Here is a 19,826-nt window from a genome sequence, read left to right on the forward strand (position 1 = left end):
TTGAAAAGGACGAGGATGGAGGACGGACCGGTAAAAAAGGGTAACGTGCCCACCTATGAAAATCATAAATATCCCATTTTTGCCTTAGGTGTGGGGGTGGCCAGAGAGTGACAAGGGCCATGACCACCCCTGGCCACCATGTAGCTCCGCCCCTGCACCTGGATATACAGTATTAAGTACCTACAGGTTTACAGTTTCTACAAGTAATCATGGATGACTGTACACCATAGTGGCTCCTGTAGGATGTTAAGTGGAATGAATGAGCAGCCATGTCATGATGTTTTCTGAATTTGGCGTCATAAGAAGTGATGCGGGGATTCCGAATACAACCATGCAATTACTGATTACCTAGTGAGGCACCTGGACTATGAGTAGTCAGTTAGAGCATGCGCTTTACTGGCCCAGAAGGCCAAGAACCTTCATTGAATCTGTCCATCTGCAACTGGACAGAGATAGAAGCGTTTATAACCAATATCACCCTTGACCTCAACTGCTTCTTGATATATGGCAGCAAGAAAAACATCAATTACAATCTCTTCTCCTTCATTATCACACAGCATAGGAGTCTGTGCTCATCGACTCGTCTTACCTACTCAAAGTCAACAAGCAGTATTGATATGATTCGCAGACAGTCTCAAGTATAGCATCTATTGATGGAAACTATGATAAGCAGTCACCTGAAATACATTAAGGTAAATGATGCAAATGTCTCTGTGTGGAGTGGACAGACTAAATGCATGCAAACAACTTCCTGACAAACTACGTCTGGCAATGAAAGATTGATGCTGCTCTGAATCATGTATGTACCTGGGTGTTCTGCTTGTGTGTAGTACACACACACACACACACACACACCCACGGCCACACACACATATGGGACATGGGATGCAAACTGACAAGGACAGTTCATAAATAAGAACAGAATGTCATTCTAAAGGCATGCTCTCCACTGTACTGTTTTAGCCCAGATGCACAAAAAAAATGGGCCATTGTAGCTCAAAACGGTGATTGAATGAGGAAGGGCCGAGGATCAAAGATGTACCCATTGTGCAACCAAAGACGAGCTGCAACAGATAACAAGCAGTGTAGAAATACCCTCAGTGACTCTGCCTTGCGCTGCCTATGACACAATAGGCAAAAGAGCCCGGACGAAAACACCTTATGAAATGATGTAAACATGTCAGCAAGTTAACAAAACAAAAGAGATGCAGCCAGAGAGAGGGAAAAATGTGCGGGATTCATTTGAGTTGAGAAAAGTTCGCTCTAACTGTCTTTTCCAAACTACTTCATTCACAACGTGACCCCACTCTTATAATACTGCCGTCTGCAATTTGTCTCTTATCACCAGTCCCGAAAACGACCGCATTCATCTTCCCCCTTTTACTTATTTTCTCTCCAAAGCACAACGCTACTATGACAAGCCCTAAATTTCAGTGCACCATCGCCATGACAACAACCTGGGGTGGACGCACAGTGGTGACGTAATAGCTCTGTGTTTAGAGCCAGATATTCACTCAGTTGCAATTTAATGTATGTTCCATTGGGCAGTGGGAGCGTTCATTCAATAAATGAATGACGATGTACAAGACACAAAAACATTGCATAAAAATAAAAAGGAGTTTGGAGTGTTTTATACTGATGCCATCCTCCAACTCCTTCAAGTCAAAATGGAATGCAAAAAATGAAACCAAATATGTAAGGCTGTGCACAAATAGGGAAGCGAATTGGCTGCTAAAAATGGAAGCCGAATCATGCATGCAAAATGGGTCATATTGTCATGTGCATTGTCGCAGAGGAATGGGTGGCAACACTCGCGTCTCAGCATGTGTGACGTATTGTAGCCTTGCAGAATGAATCAGGCAAAGCGGAGGGCTCTCAACACATTTCTTAATGAGAACAATAAGGATTATTGTTGGCTGTAACCACGCCAGAACAACAACACTAACCAGTGCGTAGTATGTAAGTGAAGTAAGTGAAATACTGAATTTAAAATACTGATACTTCATGCACAATATTGCAGCCATGAATACATCTTCTGCTCTTTTTGCCTCATTGTCATCTTGAGATGCCTCTCTGCATTTCTTTTTCTCAATTTGGAAGGATGAGATTCCTGGACCCTCCAGTGCATTCTGCTTGCTGCTTCCGCTCTTAATAATCTCTCTAAACTCAAAAAGACTTTGCTTTAATGCCATAGCGATGGTGTTTTGGCAGGATACGAGAAGAGCAAATAGGAAGAGAAAGTGGTGATGTATCACACAACCATTTTTGCCATGAGGATTTGCTCGTGTCTCTGTGTAAAGTTTACCTTCGAGCGTGGACCACACCGAGCGATGCAGCCAAAACCGATTCAACTCTGTGTGCTTTACCAACTTGTAAAGTAAGGTTGTCTGCGAGTGAAAGTTTAGTGGGACTGCCGACGGGCGGCCGTCTAATAATGGAGGCACACCGGCCTAAAGATGGATGACGGATGATGGAAGGGTAGCCTCGCTGTTGACGGATGACGGACGCTCAATTTGGTAGCTAGCTCGTTGGTAGCTAGCTCGCTGTGGCGTAAGTAGCACCGAGCTTGCCTCGACCACCTACGTCCTGCCCGCAGCTGACGTAAGCATGTTGCAGCAAGGTTAACACGCGTGCATCCAGCCCTGCAAAGCGTTTTGGGACAGTCTGCGTGGTTCGGAAAAACTTGAAAATTGGTGATTCTCAGTTTTGGTATTCAGTTTTAATCAGGCATAACATACTAATTTTGACTCGCAAACTGTGATGTGAAACCGCTTTTTTCAAGCCCTGATACTTAACAATACTTTTAATTGAAATAGTGAAGTGTGCTGTTGGTCCACAAATGCATGTGTGTAATCTATGCAGCGTGCCGCGCATCAGTGAATGGGGATGAGGAAGTTCTTCCGGGAAGGATTCAACCTGATATACGGTAAAAATGGTTTGATTGATTTAAGCGGATAAACTCAACATATTAAACACAAAAAAGTACAAATGTATCACTGTATTCATTTATGAAATTTGCACTGACCCGGTTGGGTCAACTACTGTGAGCTTCATGTCGGACCGACACAGCGCCATAACTGGCCCGGGCCATCGTTAACATTGGACAGTAAAAGGGATCATGTTTTTGAAATTATTTTGAGCTGAAGAGTAAGGCAACTTGTATACATAGTGTTCTAAATGTATTCCATTTAAATATTGTTCTTTGGAATGGAGGAGTACTAATGACGATGCTTTTTCAGTTGTAGCTTGATATAGGCTTTTTACACAAATACATTCAAATGCAGGCCAAATACACAGCCAAACCCATCCTCCTTGTGAAAAGAAAAAAAAAAAAAGGAAAAAAAAAGAGGACCATGATTGTTATCAGTCACTGCCGAGCTATTTTGTCCATTCTAGTTCAAGCATATGATCTACAACACCAACAATGGATGGCTTACAAGCTATAGACTGGGCAGCTGTGAGCATTATAAATATTTTAAAGCCCTTAAATACGGTTTTGAACATGGACATAAAATGCGGCATCTGCATTAGAGATTTAAGATGGAAGGAGATGCATAAGATGTGTAAAGAGGTCAATGGGAAAAATAAGAGAGAACAAAGAATCGGGTGTAGAAATTGTAAAGAGCAAGAGCTGCATGCACACATAAACACTGATGCTCCATTTAGCAGAATCACAAAATAAAGCCATTTCCATTGCAGGGCTGATTACAAGAAGCACGGTAGTTATGAAGTCACGAGAAAGCTTAAAATAGACATGGCGCTCGTCCTCTGATTGGGTATTCTTATAGTGACATAAATTGTAAGTGAGGTACATGCTGGAGTGCTTGCTGGTTGCAGTCAATTAATTGCAGGGACCAAAAAGACAAACAACCATTCACATTTACACTGTTGTATAACTTCAGTGTATTCAATTCACCTGCCAAGCATGGAAAGAACATGCCAACTCTACTCAGGAGTCCCTCGGCCGAGATTCAAACACAAAGCCTCTAAACTACTAAGCAGACGTGCTAACCACTATTCCAATGATCTGCCCATAATGAAATCATCCTTTTGTTAATTTGAATGCAAGGTTTTGGTTGTTGTACTGAATAGAGAGTATCTCATCTTCAGCCTCTTGGCAGACGCCTAACATTTTGTCCATCTATCTCCTGTATTGCTTATCATCTTTAGGGTTGCGGGTGTGCCCGCCCGAGCATATCCCAGATAACTTTGGCTGAGAAGTGGGCTATACCCAGACATGTCCCCGGACCTCGTTTTTAGTGGTGGCACGTGAAATGCATGTGGGGGCCCAATTATTATTACCCAACAAACAACTGTGCCCGTGCATACGTGGATCTACACTGTAGAATGTAGAATCTACGGGTTCTTTGAGAGAAACACTAGCTTGCTAATTATTTCTGGCTCCAGAAAGGAACTCGCACACTTTTCAATGTTGCTTGAAGCACTAAAAACATTGTTGTTCTGTCGTCACGCCGTGGAACATAACATTGTTGCGCTGGCGTGCTTCGTTGTGATTAAAGCTAAGTGAGTTCAACCTGCACAGCACTTTACTCTGGTTTAGAGCCTCTTTTTTCTTTTGTAATCCAAAATACTTCTAAATAACGGAGGAGGACTTGTTTCTTAACACTAAAGCCGTCAAATGTGTTCTGCACGCTTTAAAGGAACGGCCCAGTGAGGATGGCCCATTTTTCACCCAAAAACTCTATATGTACTATATGTATTTTTTGATCATGGAAATTATATTAATTTTAGGGCCATCAAAGTTAAAGCATTAACTATGGAGATCAATTTAAATTTCATAACGCATAAAAAAAAAAACAACCTCAGTTTACTCAGTTTTATTTACTTCCTGTAGCAGCTGACCTCTGCTCACTGTACAGCCAAACTTAGAGGAGAGTCACTGTCCCAAAGACGGACTTTTACGTAGTTTTACTTTAAAAAGTTGCTCGACGGCTCATTAGAGAAATTCAAAATATTTTGCACACTTTGCCAAATTCAAATACCCTATTAGTTTGTTAGTTAGTTCGTCTTTGGCGTATCATTCAACTGTTGTATTTTACAGGGGGCGCTGTTGAGCGATGGAGGAGTAAAACGGGTTTTAAACAGCTCTGCAAACTCTCACTCTATTTAAACACTAAACGTATGCAAATCCGTGATTTGAAGCTGTGGGACAACGTCTGAAGATCTACGAATAAAGACTATAACTCCAGCGGAAAACATACAATGTCTAAAAAAGGAAAACTTCGAAAAATAGACCAGCCAGATGCAGGCCCCGACCTATCCTCGGACGCAAGTGACGCACTTATTCCGGAAGAGAAGTGAAAATGCGGCTGACCCTCCAAACCGTGAGATACTGGTTGCTATCGCTGCTTTCCATGGCGTAATTGCCCAAATTAGAGATGATATATGCGCCTCCATTGATGTACGTATACAGACTGTGTGCACCGAACTGAGAGGCGAATTGGCTACGATGAAAGAGGGCATGCTAACTTCGATCACCGCACTCGAAAGTACTTCGGCTTCACAAAGTAAAACGATTGGCGAGCTAGAGAAATCTGTCACAACCTACTCCGACGACGTCACTACTCTCCAAACCCAAGTTGCGCCACTGAGCGCCGAAGTGGATAAATTGGCCGGAAAATGTGAGGACTTGGAGGGGCGATCTAGGAGGCACAATATTCGGTTCATCGGAGTTCCCGAGGGAGCAGAAGGATCCGCGCCACGGGAATTTGTCGCGGGGCTGCTGCAGAGCCTGCTATCATTGGATGATAATCCCCTTGTTGATCGAGCACACAGGACCCTCCGGAGAAGACCCGACCCACAAGAGCCCCCCCAGACCCTTCGTGCTGAAGCTACATCATCATCACCTGCTTGAAGACATCCTACGAAATGCTGCCGCAACGAAACTACTACAATATAAGGGCAAGAGAATTCAAATATTCCCGGATTACCCTCCAGCGGTGGCTAAACGAAGAGCGTTATTGAACCGTGCAAGAGTAATCCTTCGAGGCAAGTCTGGTGTCAGGTATGGCTTGATCTATCCCGCCAAACTATTGATCACACACAACAGTGTACAGACTTCCTTCATGGACCCTAAAAAAGCAGAGGAATATGCGGAAAGACTTTGTGCTGGAGAGTCATCAACAACTATGCTGGATGATTAAATCGCAGGACTTGAGTAAGTTTGGCATACTTTTGCAAGCTAATTAGTCTTAATGAGAATTTCTGTATGAGCGCTATTGTTGTCATCTTCAAATACATTTATACAATTTATACAGCACCACACAGGGCGGTCGAAAAGGGATTAATGTGTACAATTGATGTATTCTAATGTTTATCCCTGTATTGGTATGGTTCCATATTTGCTTTATGGACATTCACATTTGAAGTCAGGTGACTACTAATTCTTTATTTTTCCTATTTGATTTCTTACAAGGGTTGTTTGATCACTTTCACTTTTGGAAGTGTTTTTGAAGTTTTAGTTGAATCCTGGTGTTATTTGTGGTGTTTGTTGTTTACAAGATTAGTGTAACTTCTAGACTAAATATATAGGAGAGAAGTGGGGGAAGAAGGGAGTGGCAAGATGAGAGGAAAGAGGGATATAAAACATTCGCTTTTTTCTTTTTTTGCTGTTTTTTTCTGTTACTCTGAGTACCCTACATATACCACTATGGCCTATGTATGTCTGTTAAACTTTGAATAATTGCTCATGATGACCCCCAGCCTTCTTTTAGTAAATCTTTGTATTCATGTCTTTTAGTTAGAAGTATTTTTCTTTAACGTTTTCACTAGATCTGGTTAGAATTACGACATATATTTGAAACGTTTTATTGTGTGCATGTATTATTCGCATATGATGACCTGACCTATTTGTTGGAGTGTAGGTCACCTTCATAGTGTTATACTATATAATATATCCTTTACAAATTGGAGTTCAGAGCTGTTAGGTTAATAGACAGCTACAACAGGTTACTAGTAGGTTACTAGGGAATGGGTTTGTATTTGAGTCAATCTGTTTAACTGTTTGGCTGTTTTCGTTTTGTTTGTTTTGTTCTGTTTTTGTTAACTTCGCTGTGCAAGTACTCTTATTGTTAATGTATATTGAAAGTATGTACAGTACGCATTGAAAATTCCATTAAAGAAAAGTTGTATTCTCCAGGAAAATAATCAATAATCAAAGACAGCTATTAGAGCAGTCTTTGAATCAAAATATACTTTTGTTTTTTTCCACATTAATTCCAAGATTTTACTCAAGTAAATGTCGGTTCCAAGCTTCGTAAAAAATTGTAGTTGAAAAATATGATTAATTGCAATCAATTACGGAAAATTTTACAACTAATCAGTTGAAAAAATTAATCGCTTGACAGCACTAATTAATTTGAATTTTGCAATTTTATCAATTTGTTTTGATGAAATCGGTAAATAATGAATATACTCGAATGTCAGAACACACACGTGATAACCCGCACCGGTTAATCTTTTCATTTCAATCTGTAGAAATATGTGTAAGAATGAACCCAGAGTTTCCCCTAGTGCCCTATAAGCCTCTTTTTTCCGCCCCTGTCAGGCTAAGGCAGGCTCTTTGGTGCGCCCAATTTGGGTGCACGAGCGCCCAAATTTCACGATGAGGTGACTGAAAAGAATTATAGGTTGTACAGGTACAACCAGCCGAAGTCTCCTCGACTCCAATAAACATATTTATCATAAATAGTGAAGCGTGGGTTGGAAATCTTCACGAGTACACGCCGGTTTAGGTTCCATTAGCGAAACCCCGGACCATTCAGTGCCACAATAGAGGAAAATCAGGGTCTCTAATAGTTACCGGTACTTCTCATCATGTGACTGTTGCCACAGTAAAAAGACACATTTTATTGGAGTAGAGGACTGAGAACTGCTCAATAACTGTGAGACTGGAGTACTGCAAGCATAAAGAGCTGATGACCAGCAACAAGGTAAGGTCATGTTTATTGTTTCATTTTTATTGAATAGCTGATGACACGGTGACTACGTTTACATGCAGTCGATATTCGGGTTAAGGTCAAAATTCCGGTTACTGAAACATTCGGAATAACCCGTTTACATGCTTGAGTGGACAGAGTTACTCCCGCATTTGAAAATTCCAATTTAACGGTGATGCACGGACAACATCGTGACGCAAATGGACGTCATTTACGTTTGTTACTTTCTACCATCAATAAGACACATTATATTCATGTCACTCAACACAGGAATAAACCAGTGGTTTTCCTCTTTGTTCCAAAAGTGTGCTGATGTGCCACTCGTGGCTACATGTAGGTTTCGCCATGGTTGTATTGTTTACCTCTGCTTGTGTATTTCCGGCACGCCAAGCATGCAGACTTATATACACACATATTGTGTGTCTATATACAAACTGTGTCATTTTCACCGTAGAGACAGAAAATAATGTGAAAATGCGGCGGAGGAATGAATGTATTCAAGTTGGGCTCACTGCAGCGAGGAAGCGGAATGCCGCACATACAAGGACTTCTTGGACTCAAAAGATCAACATTCCTTAGGGTTGAACATGTTTAGAAAACAAAACAATGTCCCGTTCAATCGAAGTAACTTCCATCCATCCATTATCTGTACCGCTTCTCCTCACAAGGGTCGCGGGGCGTGCTGGAGCCTATCCCAGCTGTCTTTGGGCAGTAGGCGGGGGACACCCTGAACTGGTTGCCAGCCAATCGCAGGGCACACAGAGACAAACATCCGCACTCACAATCACACCTAGGGGCAATTTAGAGTATCCAATCAATTTACCATGCATGTTTTTGGAATGTGGGAGGAAACCGGAGTGCCCGGAGAAAACCCACGCAGGCACGGGGAGAACATGCAAACTCCACACAGGGAGGCCGGAGCCGGGATCGAACCCACGACCTCTGAACTGTGAGGCGGACGTGCTAACCAGTCGACCACCGTGCCGCCCGAAGTAACTTGATTGCGTTAACAAAGGGGTAACCCTGGGGTCTTATTCGGCTTTTTCAAAACACGAATGATAGCATATTTGGGTTTTTGTGCTCATTTACATGTTCTTTCAAAACCTGAATACTACCAATATTGGGGTTTTGAAAGGGTCATTGACTGCATGTAAACATATAGTCAGTGACACACTGATGAGGAATCTGCTCGACCAGCGATTAACAGCAGTCACTCAAATTATATTGCTAATACCCAGACAATGTGCTTGAACTAGTATCTGGTATTAGTTATTATTTAATTGTCCTTCTTAAAAGATGCTCTGTGTAACTTTCCAGGGATGACCAAAAACCACAGCGTTTTCTCTGACTACACAAGATGATTGTAAATAAACTAGCTCAAACAAACTAAGGCACCATACCCCAAAAGTCACCAATTGGAATGACACAATCTTTCACATTTCACCAATGTCTTCAGCAAAAATAAATGATTCACTAACGTGAATAATGTTGAATCTGTTACAATTAATATAATTTGTCAATTAGTCAAAATTGGAAAAAAGACACCAAAAAATAAAATCGTGGATGACCATGAATTCAAAGAAACCTTTCTCTAACAAAGGGATACAATAATACTACTGACACTAAAACAGAAATTCTTCCAAAAATTGACAAAAGTATGTTTTATCCTTGGTTGATAAACAAGGCTGGAAAAACAAACAAGAACTTTCATGTAAAACTATTGTACTAGTTAGGAAAGCATTGTGAGTGATCTGGTGAGAGTAAACGAAATGAATGAGAGACCAAAACAAATAACATCACATAATTTTGCAGATTGCTCACGGGCAACCCTTGTTTTGTTGCCACCAACCAGCAAATCAATAGAAAAGCAGACAGTGACATTTCCAAGCTGATTTTAATTGCTATTCCTGTGTATCCTAAGCAACGGGAATGTGGTTAAAAACATTAGTGAGTGTCGAATCATTGCATTCTATACTGTTAAAAGGATCCTTTTTGGGGTTGTTGATTTTCCATAATACAGCTAGCATATGCACACCAGCAGCAAAGACACAAAATAAAACTAACATGGTTCAAAGACTAACAATTTCTCCAACTGAGTTTTAGTACACTCTAAAGGTTTTTCAATTTTGCTCAAGCAAAATTGGCAAAAGTTAATATAGGACATGATGTTGTGTAAACAAACTATATGTTAAGCCAGTAGAATGGCAAAAAAAGCCATTAAGTGTATTTCTTTGCTGACACTATTATTCCAAAACACTGGGACACATTGGAATTGCTTTACCATCAACAATAGCCACAAAGGGATGTCAAATGCTTTATTGTTCGGGATATTCCAGATATTTGCATTACTTTGTTGAACACAGACAACTCACCACAAATCCTATCTGACTGTACGAATCAAAGTTTTGCAAACCAATAGCACTGTAATCAAAAAGGGAAAAGAGGTTCAACAGCTCTTACCTCGATGAGGAAGTCCCCCGTCCGGAGCCCCGCCTGCCATGCCACGCCGCCCTCGTCCACTGACTCCAGATACTGCAGGGCAGGGAAGGCCGGTGTGGGCGTGAACTCCTCAATGGGCGTATCCGCTTTGCGGGAATAGCGGCAAAAAAGGAAATGACAATATGACCACTTGCGCATTCTGACAGTTTTGGTTAATTGGTTGCCTATGAGTGTCAGTATGTTGCAGTGCTGTTGTACAAACTACAACCACAATAATAAACATCCACTTGTATTTTGAACAAAAAGGGCTAAAGCCTTAGAAAATAGAGCACGGCCTTAAACAAGAGTTATCTTGAAATTTGTGGTGAATCAATATAAATTGAAGTCGTGGTAAAGTCTGGTGAATTGCTTAGTGTTGCAAAAAAGTAGTCTACTCAAAGTACAATTATATATGAAGGGGCATAACCCCCACATGAATTGAACACTACACACAACAAAAGCATTTGTTTATCAGCGATTCCCTTTGACTCGTTATTAATTAGGCTTCATCTGAGTTTGTGTTGCTTCCTTTTCCCACACATGGTTGCATCTGTTGCTTGCTCCTGGGGAGGTTACAAAATATTGTGGGTAGAATGGCGACATGTGACACTTCCTATAAGTCATCCTACTGGAAGACCGACAGCCCACAAGCATGTGCGAGTGTTGCGTGATTGGGATGAGTATGTTTAGGTGTCCGGCTGTGAGAGTGACACTGAGATATGGACAAAGCAGTACAAAAAAAGGGATGGGCGACGGGCAGGGAGCAAAGAACAGCAGAATATCAGGGAGCAAAAGAGGATGTAAGCCTATGTGACAGTTCGAGCATGAGTGTATGTTCGTGTGTTTGTGTATGTGTGCTCACCCCCTTGCAGGATAAGCTTGGCTGGGTCAGTTCCCCAGGGTGATGGCAGTGTGTGTCAGAAAGACTAGAACATTCCTCTTGTTTTTCAAGCCAAATCTCTCCTCTTTGTCTATCTCCCCCCACCTTCTTTTTGTTTCTTAGATGGGAGTACGAAACATGAAATCTATCTCCTGACATAGCTGCAGCACAGACCAATCGCTCCACACAGAAGTGAAACACAACGTGGATTATGACACGGTGAGAATTGTCATAGAAACTGATGCAGCAGTCCAAACTGTCTATTTTTAGAGTCAATCTCAAGGCTTGGTGAAATATCAAACAGCCTGGTGAGGCCACTCACATCACAGACAATTCAGGCTGTGTTCAGGAAAGACGTTGATGGTTTCTGCAAGGTGCACACACAACTGGAAATATGGATTTGTGGAATGTTATGACAGCTACGAAAGTTGGTGAAATGTGAAAAAATGACGAGAGGAGCATCCTCAATTGCATTAAAAAAACATGAAAAACGTGTGTATCCAAGCTGGATCACAAATAAAGTTGCTTTCAACTACCCAAAATGGTGAACTAACACGACCTTCTAAATTGGATGAGTCAAACTAGTCCAAAATATGACATATCTCACAAAGTAGGCTTTATCACCCATCATGAGTGAATTTGGAACTCTAACTGTTTCCAAGAGTGACTGAATTGAGGGAAAGGCAGAAATAATGGTCAAAATCATTGGAGAGGCGTGTGCGAATTACCTTTAGCCCCTCGTAAGACGAAGCCGAATCCTTCATTCTCCTTCTTCTGGAGTACTACCGTCTTCTCGTCCACCACGCAGTCACTGTGGAGAAGATGCCGAGCAGAGCGGCCGTTAGCACAGCCCATCATTCGCAGCATGGCCACGGACGCCCTGGCCGAGTGGAGGTTCATGCTGGAGGAGAGGAGAGCGAGTCCGGCCGGGGCAGGGCAACCCCGACCCCACCCCACCCCAGCGGGCTCTGTGAATATCACACGGAATGACAGTGGCCCCGGCAGCCCGGCGACAGCATCTCCAGGAAAGGGACGACCCCCACCCCCCACCCTCCAAGAAAGAAGACGTAATTCCCTTCTTTGTCACCCCCCCTCCTCGTTCTTCCTCCGCCGGTGCTCCCCGGGAGCCTCCTGCGCGGAGAAGCGAGCTCGACGCCGCCGCTGCTGCTGCTGCTCCCTCTGCGGAGGCTCCTGCCTAGGATGTCAGTCTGCGCGCTCCAAAGGAGACGACATCAGGCTAGGTGGAAGCGCCTCACGGCTCAAGAACAAGACGGGACGCGGGAAGGCGGAATCTCGATGAGGACGGAGAATGTGCTATCGTCATTAGGTGCGCGCCACTTCACATGCGGAGACGAGCTGTTTCGGTGTGTGCGTGTGAGCGCACGCGCGTGGTGATGTGTGACCCTCATTATGACTGTCTGCGTGTAACTCACCGACTAATCGGTCAATTGATTCCAATAAATCCTCAGGCGTGATGTCTGCCAGTTCAATTCACTGTCGTTATTGCAGTTTCACTAATTACTCCAATTAACAAGTTTACTGCTGTCGAACAGAACTGCGATTTGTCACAGTCAACCGACTAACTAAACTAGTGGAGGAAAAAAAGGTAGTCTGCTTTTTGCCAAATTCAATAGAGTGTGGTTGAACTTCAATGGAACCTCAGTTTAAAATTTTAATTTGTTCCAATAAAGGTTCCAAGCAAAACATCAGACCCAAAATAATGTTTCCCAATGAAATTAATAGAAAATAGAATTAATCCCATCCAGCCGCCGAATGATTTTATAAGTGTAGTTAAAATAAATATAGTCCAATATAAAAATAAGTACCCCGCGACCCTTGTGAGGATAAGCGGTACAGATAATGGATGGATGGATAAAAATAAGTAAAAACACACTTTACTGGTAACAATTAAAATGTTTTTTTTGCTTTAAATCACTTTGAAAAGTCTTGCCTTCCCCACCAGGAAGCATTTTTACCCCGTTTATCCAGACCAGCAATATATTTTCAACCTCTTCTATAATTTGAGGTCTTAGCTTTGTCAAAACAGTCTCTCCTTTCACCACATCAGCTGCTTTTATTGAATCTTTGTTCTTCACAAATGTGAGGATGCTACATTGCGCTAAACCAAACTGCACTGCAAGATCGCAAACACGAGCATCTCATTATCATGTCACACTACTTCCTAAGTTTTTTTTAAGAGTAAAATGATTTTGTTTCATAGTTATAAATATCAGTATACGCGATGCGAGAAAAGCACGAGTGACCCTTCCGTGTCGATGTTGTGATTTTGTGAAATTAAGCATAGTGTGTGAAGCATAGTGTGTAAAATGTCCGTAAACAGAACTGTTCATGAACTGGGGCATTCCTGAATCGAGGCTCCACTGTATTTTTCTTGACGTCATCCACCTGGTGGAAGAGTCCTACTACATGAATACATCCTGACGTTGTTGTCTTCGTTCAAAAACATTTCAGTACTTCTCATTGTTATCATGGCCAATCTGGTGTGGTGAAGAAAAGCAGTTGAAAGAGTGTGACCGGACACATGTGCACTTATTATTATTCATTTTGTATTGGGTGCAAGGATTACACTGAACACACACATGGGCCATGCCAGAGAGAAAGAGTAAAATATAGAACAGAGCTTGAGAGAGAGAGGGAGAGAGAGGTGCAATCCTAGCAACCGTTCCCTTAGCAACACAATCTGTCTGGAGAGGAAGGAGGCCCACACTGTTGACACACTGAAGGTTATCTCACAGCATTCCCTTACACACACACACACACACACACACGTCTGCACACGACCACACACGCACAGACCCCCCCCCACACACACACACACACACACGCCTTCATCCACCCAGCCAAATCTGACAGCTTCGCTAGGTCAGTGCACTGCAGCGTGCAACACAACCCTGACAATTAATCGGCAATGTAATCTTTTTCAACAAGTGATGGCAGGGTGTCGGGTGGGCGTTAGGGTTAAAGGAATTGGGACTCTGAATGGGGGCATGCTGGCCGACACACTGTGAGGATGAAGTGCAACTTTAACCCGGGGAACATCCACATTCTGGACTGCAAATAGGGGGTCGGGCTAATAATAGTGAAGAGGGGATGTTCAGCAAAGACATATTCTAAACTTGCTGAACTTGACAACTGGTCATTGTGGGCAGGGATCCCTAACCTCTGAGAACGGTCAAATAGTGCATTCATCTGCATAAATAATCTGCGTCATGTGACTTTTTTAATAGGCCCTTCGTCAACGGTTTCATCAGCACTTTATCGAGGGCTAATGCATCATGTAGAAAAAATAACATCTGGCTCCCCTGCCTGTCCACCTTTCCCTCTCAGCACGCAGCCTCAATGCAGGCAACAAAGACCGATTGTCAGCACACTACTCCGATGCCAAGGGCAATGGAAGAGAAGATGCTACAGGAATGCAAAAACAAATATTACTCATTTATAAGGGGACATTTAACCAGATCAAGTGTGGTTGAAGCATTAACAACCATCCATCCATCCATCCATCCATAATTAACAATCTATTTATTTCCTTGTGCTTTTCCTTAGCAGATTTCATCCAGTGAGCTTTAGTCAAGGGGACTCAGCTTTTTGGATTTAAAAGCTTAGATCCTTCAATTATTTTGATAATTACAGCAATTTTACACCTCAAGTGCTTGCATGAAACTCATTCTGAGAATAATACCAAATCATTTGTTTACTGAGTAATGATAATAGAGTTAGTATTACCCACCATAATTCAATGGCATTGCTGTGTATAGATCATTTTCAAGTAGTGTCATTATCACCATCAACTGGGAATATATCAGAATATCTAAATTGCACAAGTGGGTATATTAATGATGGCTTGCTGATAACTGTTCTCTCCTTTTCATAAGTGAGTAGAGATATAGCTGCTGTTCGGCACCACAAAGTCTGTCCTCATGCAGGGTTTTTCCTTCATTCAAAAAGCTAATTATGTGCCCGCCTACTGCCAGAGCGATTGACATTGCACAACACAGCACGATGATTATCCCTCGATGGCAACTATGTATTTTAACTGCAGTTGCCTAGTTCGTCAGTATGGAGGCACTATATCAGGCCTGGCCAACCGGCGTCTTGCGAGCCGCATGCGGCTCTTTGCCTGGTTTCATGTGGCTCTGAAAGCCCTTTTCGCTCTGAACTTGCAACGCGTCGTTGTCAACAACCATTCATGTGTATTTGGTGAGGGGCGATACCTCAGCGATTTACTGCTATTTTGGCTGACTTATTTACAAGTCACGGCATGAGGACAATGGAGAAAGCCTTGATAAATAAAGTGCATTTACGGTATTAACACTGAAAGATGCACCTTGTCTCCTCTTGATTTTCCTTTTTTTAAATGAGCAAAGACTGGGCTTTGTTTTGTAACAATGAAAGATACATTTTGTAAACCAATGGGAAACATTTTTTTTTTACTTCCTGGTCGGCTGCTACGTCAGCACTTCTAAATATGGGCACACTGTTGTGCGTATGATAAAGGCCTTGTGCGAACGCAGCGATTGAACGGATTACACTCCGCAAGCGAGGTACCAGCTACGTGCATCTCACGCATGCACTTTGACGCAAATGAGATCAAGGGAAAAAAAACATGGAGTAGTGTTGCCTACCAAGTTCACTTTCAAAATGGGAGGGGGAAAAAATCAGAGCATAACAAAAATATGAAGTTCAATACAGGACGTTTTAAGACAGTTTTTTTGAATGTAATGGCAACCCCACAAAAAAACAACAACAAAAACAAAACAGCAATACCAGCACAAATACACAACAAAGCTAGCATATCTTGTGAGCTCATTATCTATTTTATGTGTGCCCATATGTAAAATGTGGCTCTTGCAGTAACACTTAAAAAAATGTGGCTCCAGTGTTAATAAATGAATTATTTAACTTGATAATAGTCATTCTTATTGGATCTCTTAACTTCAAGTGGAAGTCAACCCAAACATATTTTTTTCAAGAATATGTTCTATGCAGGCCCACTAGTTGAAACAAGGCAATATGATTAATATGAAATATGAGTTAATCAGCAAAATCCACCCGTTTTTAGCCATCTCTGTTTTCAGGTCACCTGTTTTCTGATGCTGAGCCATGATTGGTCGTTATCTGAGTCCTGAGCAACTGTGATGTCATTTTCAGTTGACAGAAGTGACAAAAAGGCCACCCCCTGAGATGGCTAACAATGGGTGGATTTTGTTGCTGAACTCATATTCCAGAATGCTGTGTTTCAACTCGTGGGCCTGCATAGAACAGTCAAATTCAAATACCATATAAGCTGTACGTCTTTGGTGTATTGTTCAACTGTTGTGTTTTATATGATACAACTTTGTTTTTATAGCGCATTTCATAACAGTTACAGCTGTAACAAAGCACTTTACATTACAACAGCAATATAACACAAAATACTATAAACAATAGACACCGGAAAACAGCAGAAATCCTTCAGTCTCACGTCGGATCAAAAGCTGTACACAATCGTATTCAAGGAAAAGCTATTAGAACAGCCTTTGAATCAAAATATGCTTTTAATTTTTTCCATATTAATTAAAAGATTTTACTGAAGTAAATATCGGTTCCAAACTTTGTAAAAAATTATAGTTGAAAATTACGATTAATCACGATTAATTATGGAAAATGTTGCGATTAATTGGTTAAAAGATTTTTATCATTTGACAGCACGATTATATATAATTAATTACAGTCACAGTTAAAGCGTTTTTTTAAAAAAATCACATTGCAGTAATCACATTTTTAAACTCTAACTTTACTGTATCTGTATGATGATGAGATGATGAGATCCGTTTTGATGTGGGGGGCTTGTGCTTGAGTTGTTGGTGGTGTAAAAAACAATGGTCAGTGTCACACCCTGAAGTGGACACTGATTGGCTGTCATTGCGTTGGACAGAGCTGGGCATTTTACTACAAATTTTGGGTCCATTAGTCGTCATCCGTCAGTGGCCCTTCCGTCATCTGTCATTTGCCTTTTTTCTTGGGGGGGAAATAGTAACAAATATAGGCCAGTCCGCCTCTAATTTGAAACGGGTGTCCGTCGGCGATTCCGATTAAGCTTTCACTTGCAATATTTGAAACCGCCATCCAATCAGTGCGCGCCGTGTGAGGACTGACCATTTCCCCACCGCGGGCCAACAATCAGAAAGAAGCGCTGTCACAGCGCAGCTCTCTATATAAGCAGTGTGTGAGTTAGAGGCTCCTAGTCACACAAGTAGCTCGAAGACAAAGAGCTCTACTTTATTCCCAGCATTTACAAGTGGAACGCAGTCAGACAAGCGGAGCGGTCATTGAAGACACATTACAACGGGCAACGAGGAACAACCCCCTGCCACCCCACACTGGGGTGTCGCCTTTTAAAAAAAAGAAAATTTTTAGAAACACGAGTGTGAGTGAAAGTTTAGTCAGACTCGCCGACAGCCGTTTAAAAGTAGAGGCGGAATGGCCTATGGGCGGGTACTATTTATTTCGCCGCAGGAAAAATGACAGAGGACGGAAGGGTACCCTCGCTTCTGACAAGATGACGGATGACAGACGGTCAATTTGTAGTAAAATGCCCAGCTCTGTGCTATATTGTGTCCATTAGTTCTGGGTCCGTTAAATCAAGGTTTCAATGCATAAGCCTAAGAAAAATATTTCAACTAAATGCACTCATTTTCAACTAGTTGTACTGGGTGATTGAAGATAATCCTTGAGCAATATCAATAATTCAGAAAAGAAATTGTTTTTAATAGGTCCTAGATATAGGTTGAATCAATCCACTGCATGTCAAGTCAGCAACAGGAAATCTGGAATTCCAGCAGAGGACTGTCTGAAATAGCATTCTTCATGTCTTATCATCTCATACACATACACCTGAGTCTATTAATGTGTTGGCAGCACATATTGGTGTTGGTATTGAAGGGTTTGCCCTTCAATTTGGCAAAACAGGCATTCCCCTTTCCTGGTGTCAAATGTAACTTCTAGTCAATAACCACGCGATAGCGCTTTTATTAAGGGCCAAATTTACAAAGTTTGACAGGCCATACCACTTACCGGACAAGTTGGGTTGACTTCTTAAACAGTCTTTCTTTTTCGCTCAAAATCACAGATTTAGGGCAGTGACATGAATGTAAAGTTGAGCAAGAGTGGTGGAAACCATTGATTGTTTGCAAACTGTCTTTGTTAGGAAGAAGTGGTGTGGCTTGAGCTGTTGTATTACCAATGTTATGTTTGTGTTTTTTTAGTTTTGGATTTTCAGCATTTGTCTGTCTTGTCGATGATTGTGTCCACCTGTCTGCATTCCAGCCCCCTGTGTTAGCCAATCAGCTCCCTCCTACCTCGTGTGTCTCGTCCAGGTGTTTCTCGTTGTCATGTCAGTAAGCTTGTATTTAAGTTTCTAGTTTTCGTTCAGTCCTTGTCGGATCATTGTCGCTGTCATGTTCTTTGTTTCTCCTGGAGTTGTGTTTTGGTTCTCTAGTGTTTCTTTGTTACTTTGAGTTTTGGACTTTTCAAGATTTGTTTGTGCTGGTTTTTGTTAAGAAATACTTTCTTTGGTACCCCCTGCTTCTCCTGCCTTCCTGCATTTGGGTCCTCCATCTCGCAAACGTGACATTCAATTTGTAAATGTGCAGATACAGTAAAGATTAATAAACTCGGGCCTGTGTGAAAGACACGTCCAAGATCTCAAATTCTTTTGGAATTATGTTTCTATCTCCTACAGGGGCTGAGGTATTAATTATTTTGTAGGTGTTGAATTTCTGGGAAAACCTCAGGTTTTCAAGGGTAATTCCAAAGAAGACCTTAGGTTTTGGGGAGCTGTTGAGCCAGGCACTTTAGGCCTTAATGGGTTAAATAGCTTAACAGAACTGATCGATACATGGCCACCTCCTCAAAGTTATCTAATCTTGCAAATCAATCTAATTTACAATGGTGGATGAATAATTTTGCGTGTAATTATACACAACTTTACATAAACCCGCAAATGCAAAAATGCAAAAACACGTTCAAGTGGATCGGACAGGAGTGAACAAGACAGCAAAGCAAAGGAACTCCGGCACACAACATCTTGAAATGCTTGAATGGGATTGAATGTCGCATTTCATTAAAGTCTTTACTGGGCAAAAAAGAAAAGGCTTGTATTCCGTATTGTGCATGCACATGACTGATGATTGCAACCTAAATCAAGAATGTTTAAAATACATTTGACGTCTGTAACAACCTCTAAAATTTTGAAGAGATTTGAAAACATGGAAAGATTGTCTTCCTGTTATATTGAAATAAAGGTAATTTCACAAGGTGAGGACTGTGTAAGGGTTTACCTGGAGGCATCAAAGCTGTCGTAGGATCCCACAGTGTAGTGTCTGAACAGTTTCCGTCTGTCAGCACGGTCCGCTCGGGAATCTGGCACGTCACAACAATGAGATCAATGTTAAAATTCTATTATTGGCATTATATCAAGATGAGGTACTTCAGCCATCTTCTCAGGC

At 41.8% G+C, this 19,826-nt stretch overlaps 1 protein-coding gene across 2 annotated transcripts in view; it reads right to left on the reverse strand.

Annotated features, from left to right (window-relative positions):
• The window catches only part of LOC147150553 (SH3 and multiple ankyrin repeat domains protein 2-like), a 239,698-nt gene that overhangs the window by 69,113 nt on the left and 150,759 nt on the right, over positions 1–19,826 (reverse strand). For both annotated transcript variants that reach the window (XM_086024819.1, XM_086024821.1), the window contains 3 exons: positions 19,659–19,740; positions 12,045–12,127; positions 10,419–10,543 (listed from right to left, as the gene is read on the reverse strand). In XM_086024819.1, the coding sequence (XP_085880945.1) occupies positions 10,419–10,543; positions 12,045–12,127; positions 19,659–19,740 (290 nt within the window). The remainder of the gene's footprint in view (positions 1–10,418; positions 10,544–12,044; positions 12,128–19,658; positions 19,741–19,826) is intronic.

Source organism: Filicampus tigris, chromosome 3, assembly GCF_054856515.1.
Source record: "Filicampus tigris isolate MCC_2025a chromosome 3, RoL_Ftig_1.0, whole genome shotgun sequence".
Classification (NCBI taxonomy): Eukaryota; Metazoa; Chordata; class Actinopteri; order Syngnathiformes; family Syngnathidae; genus Filicampus; species Filicampus tigris.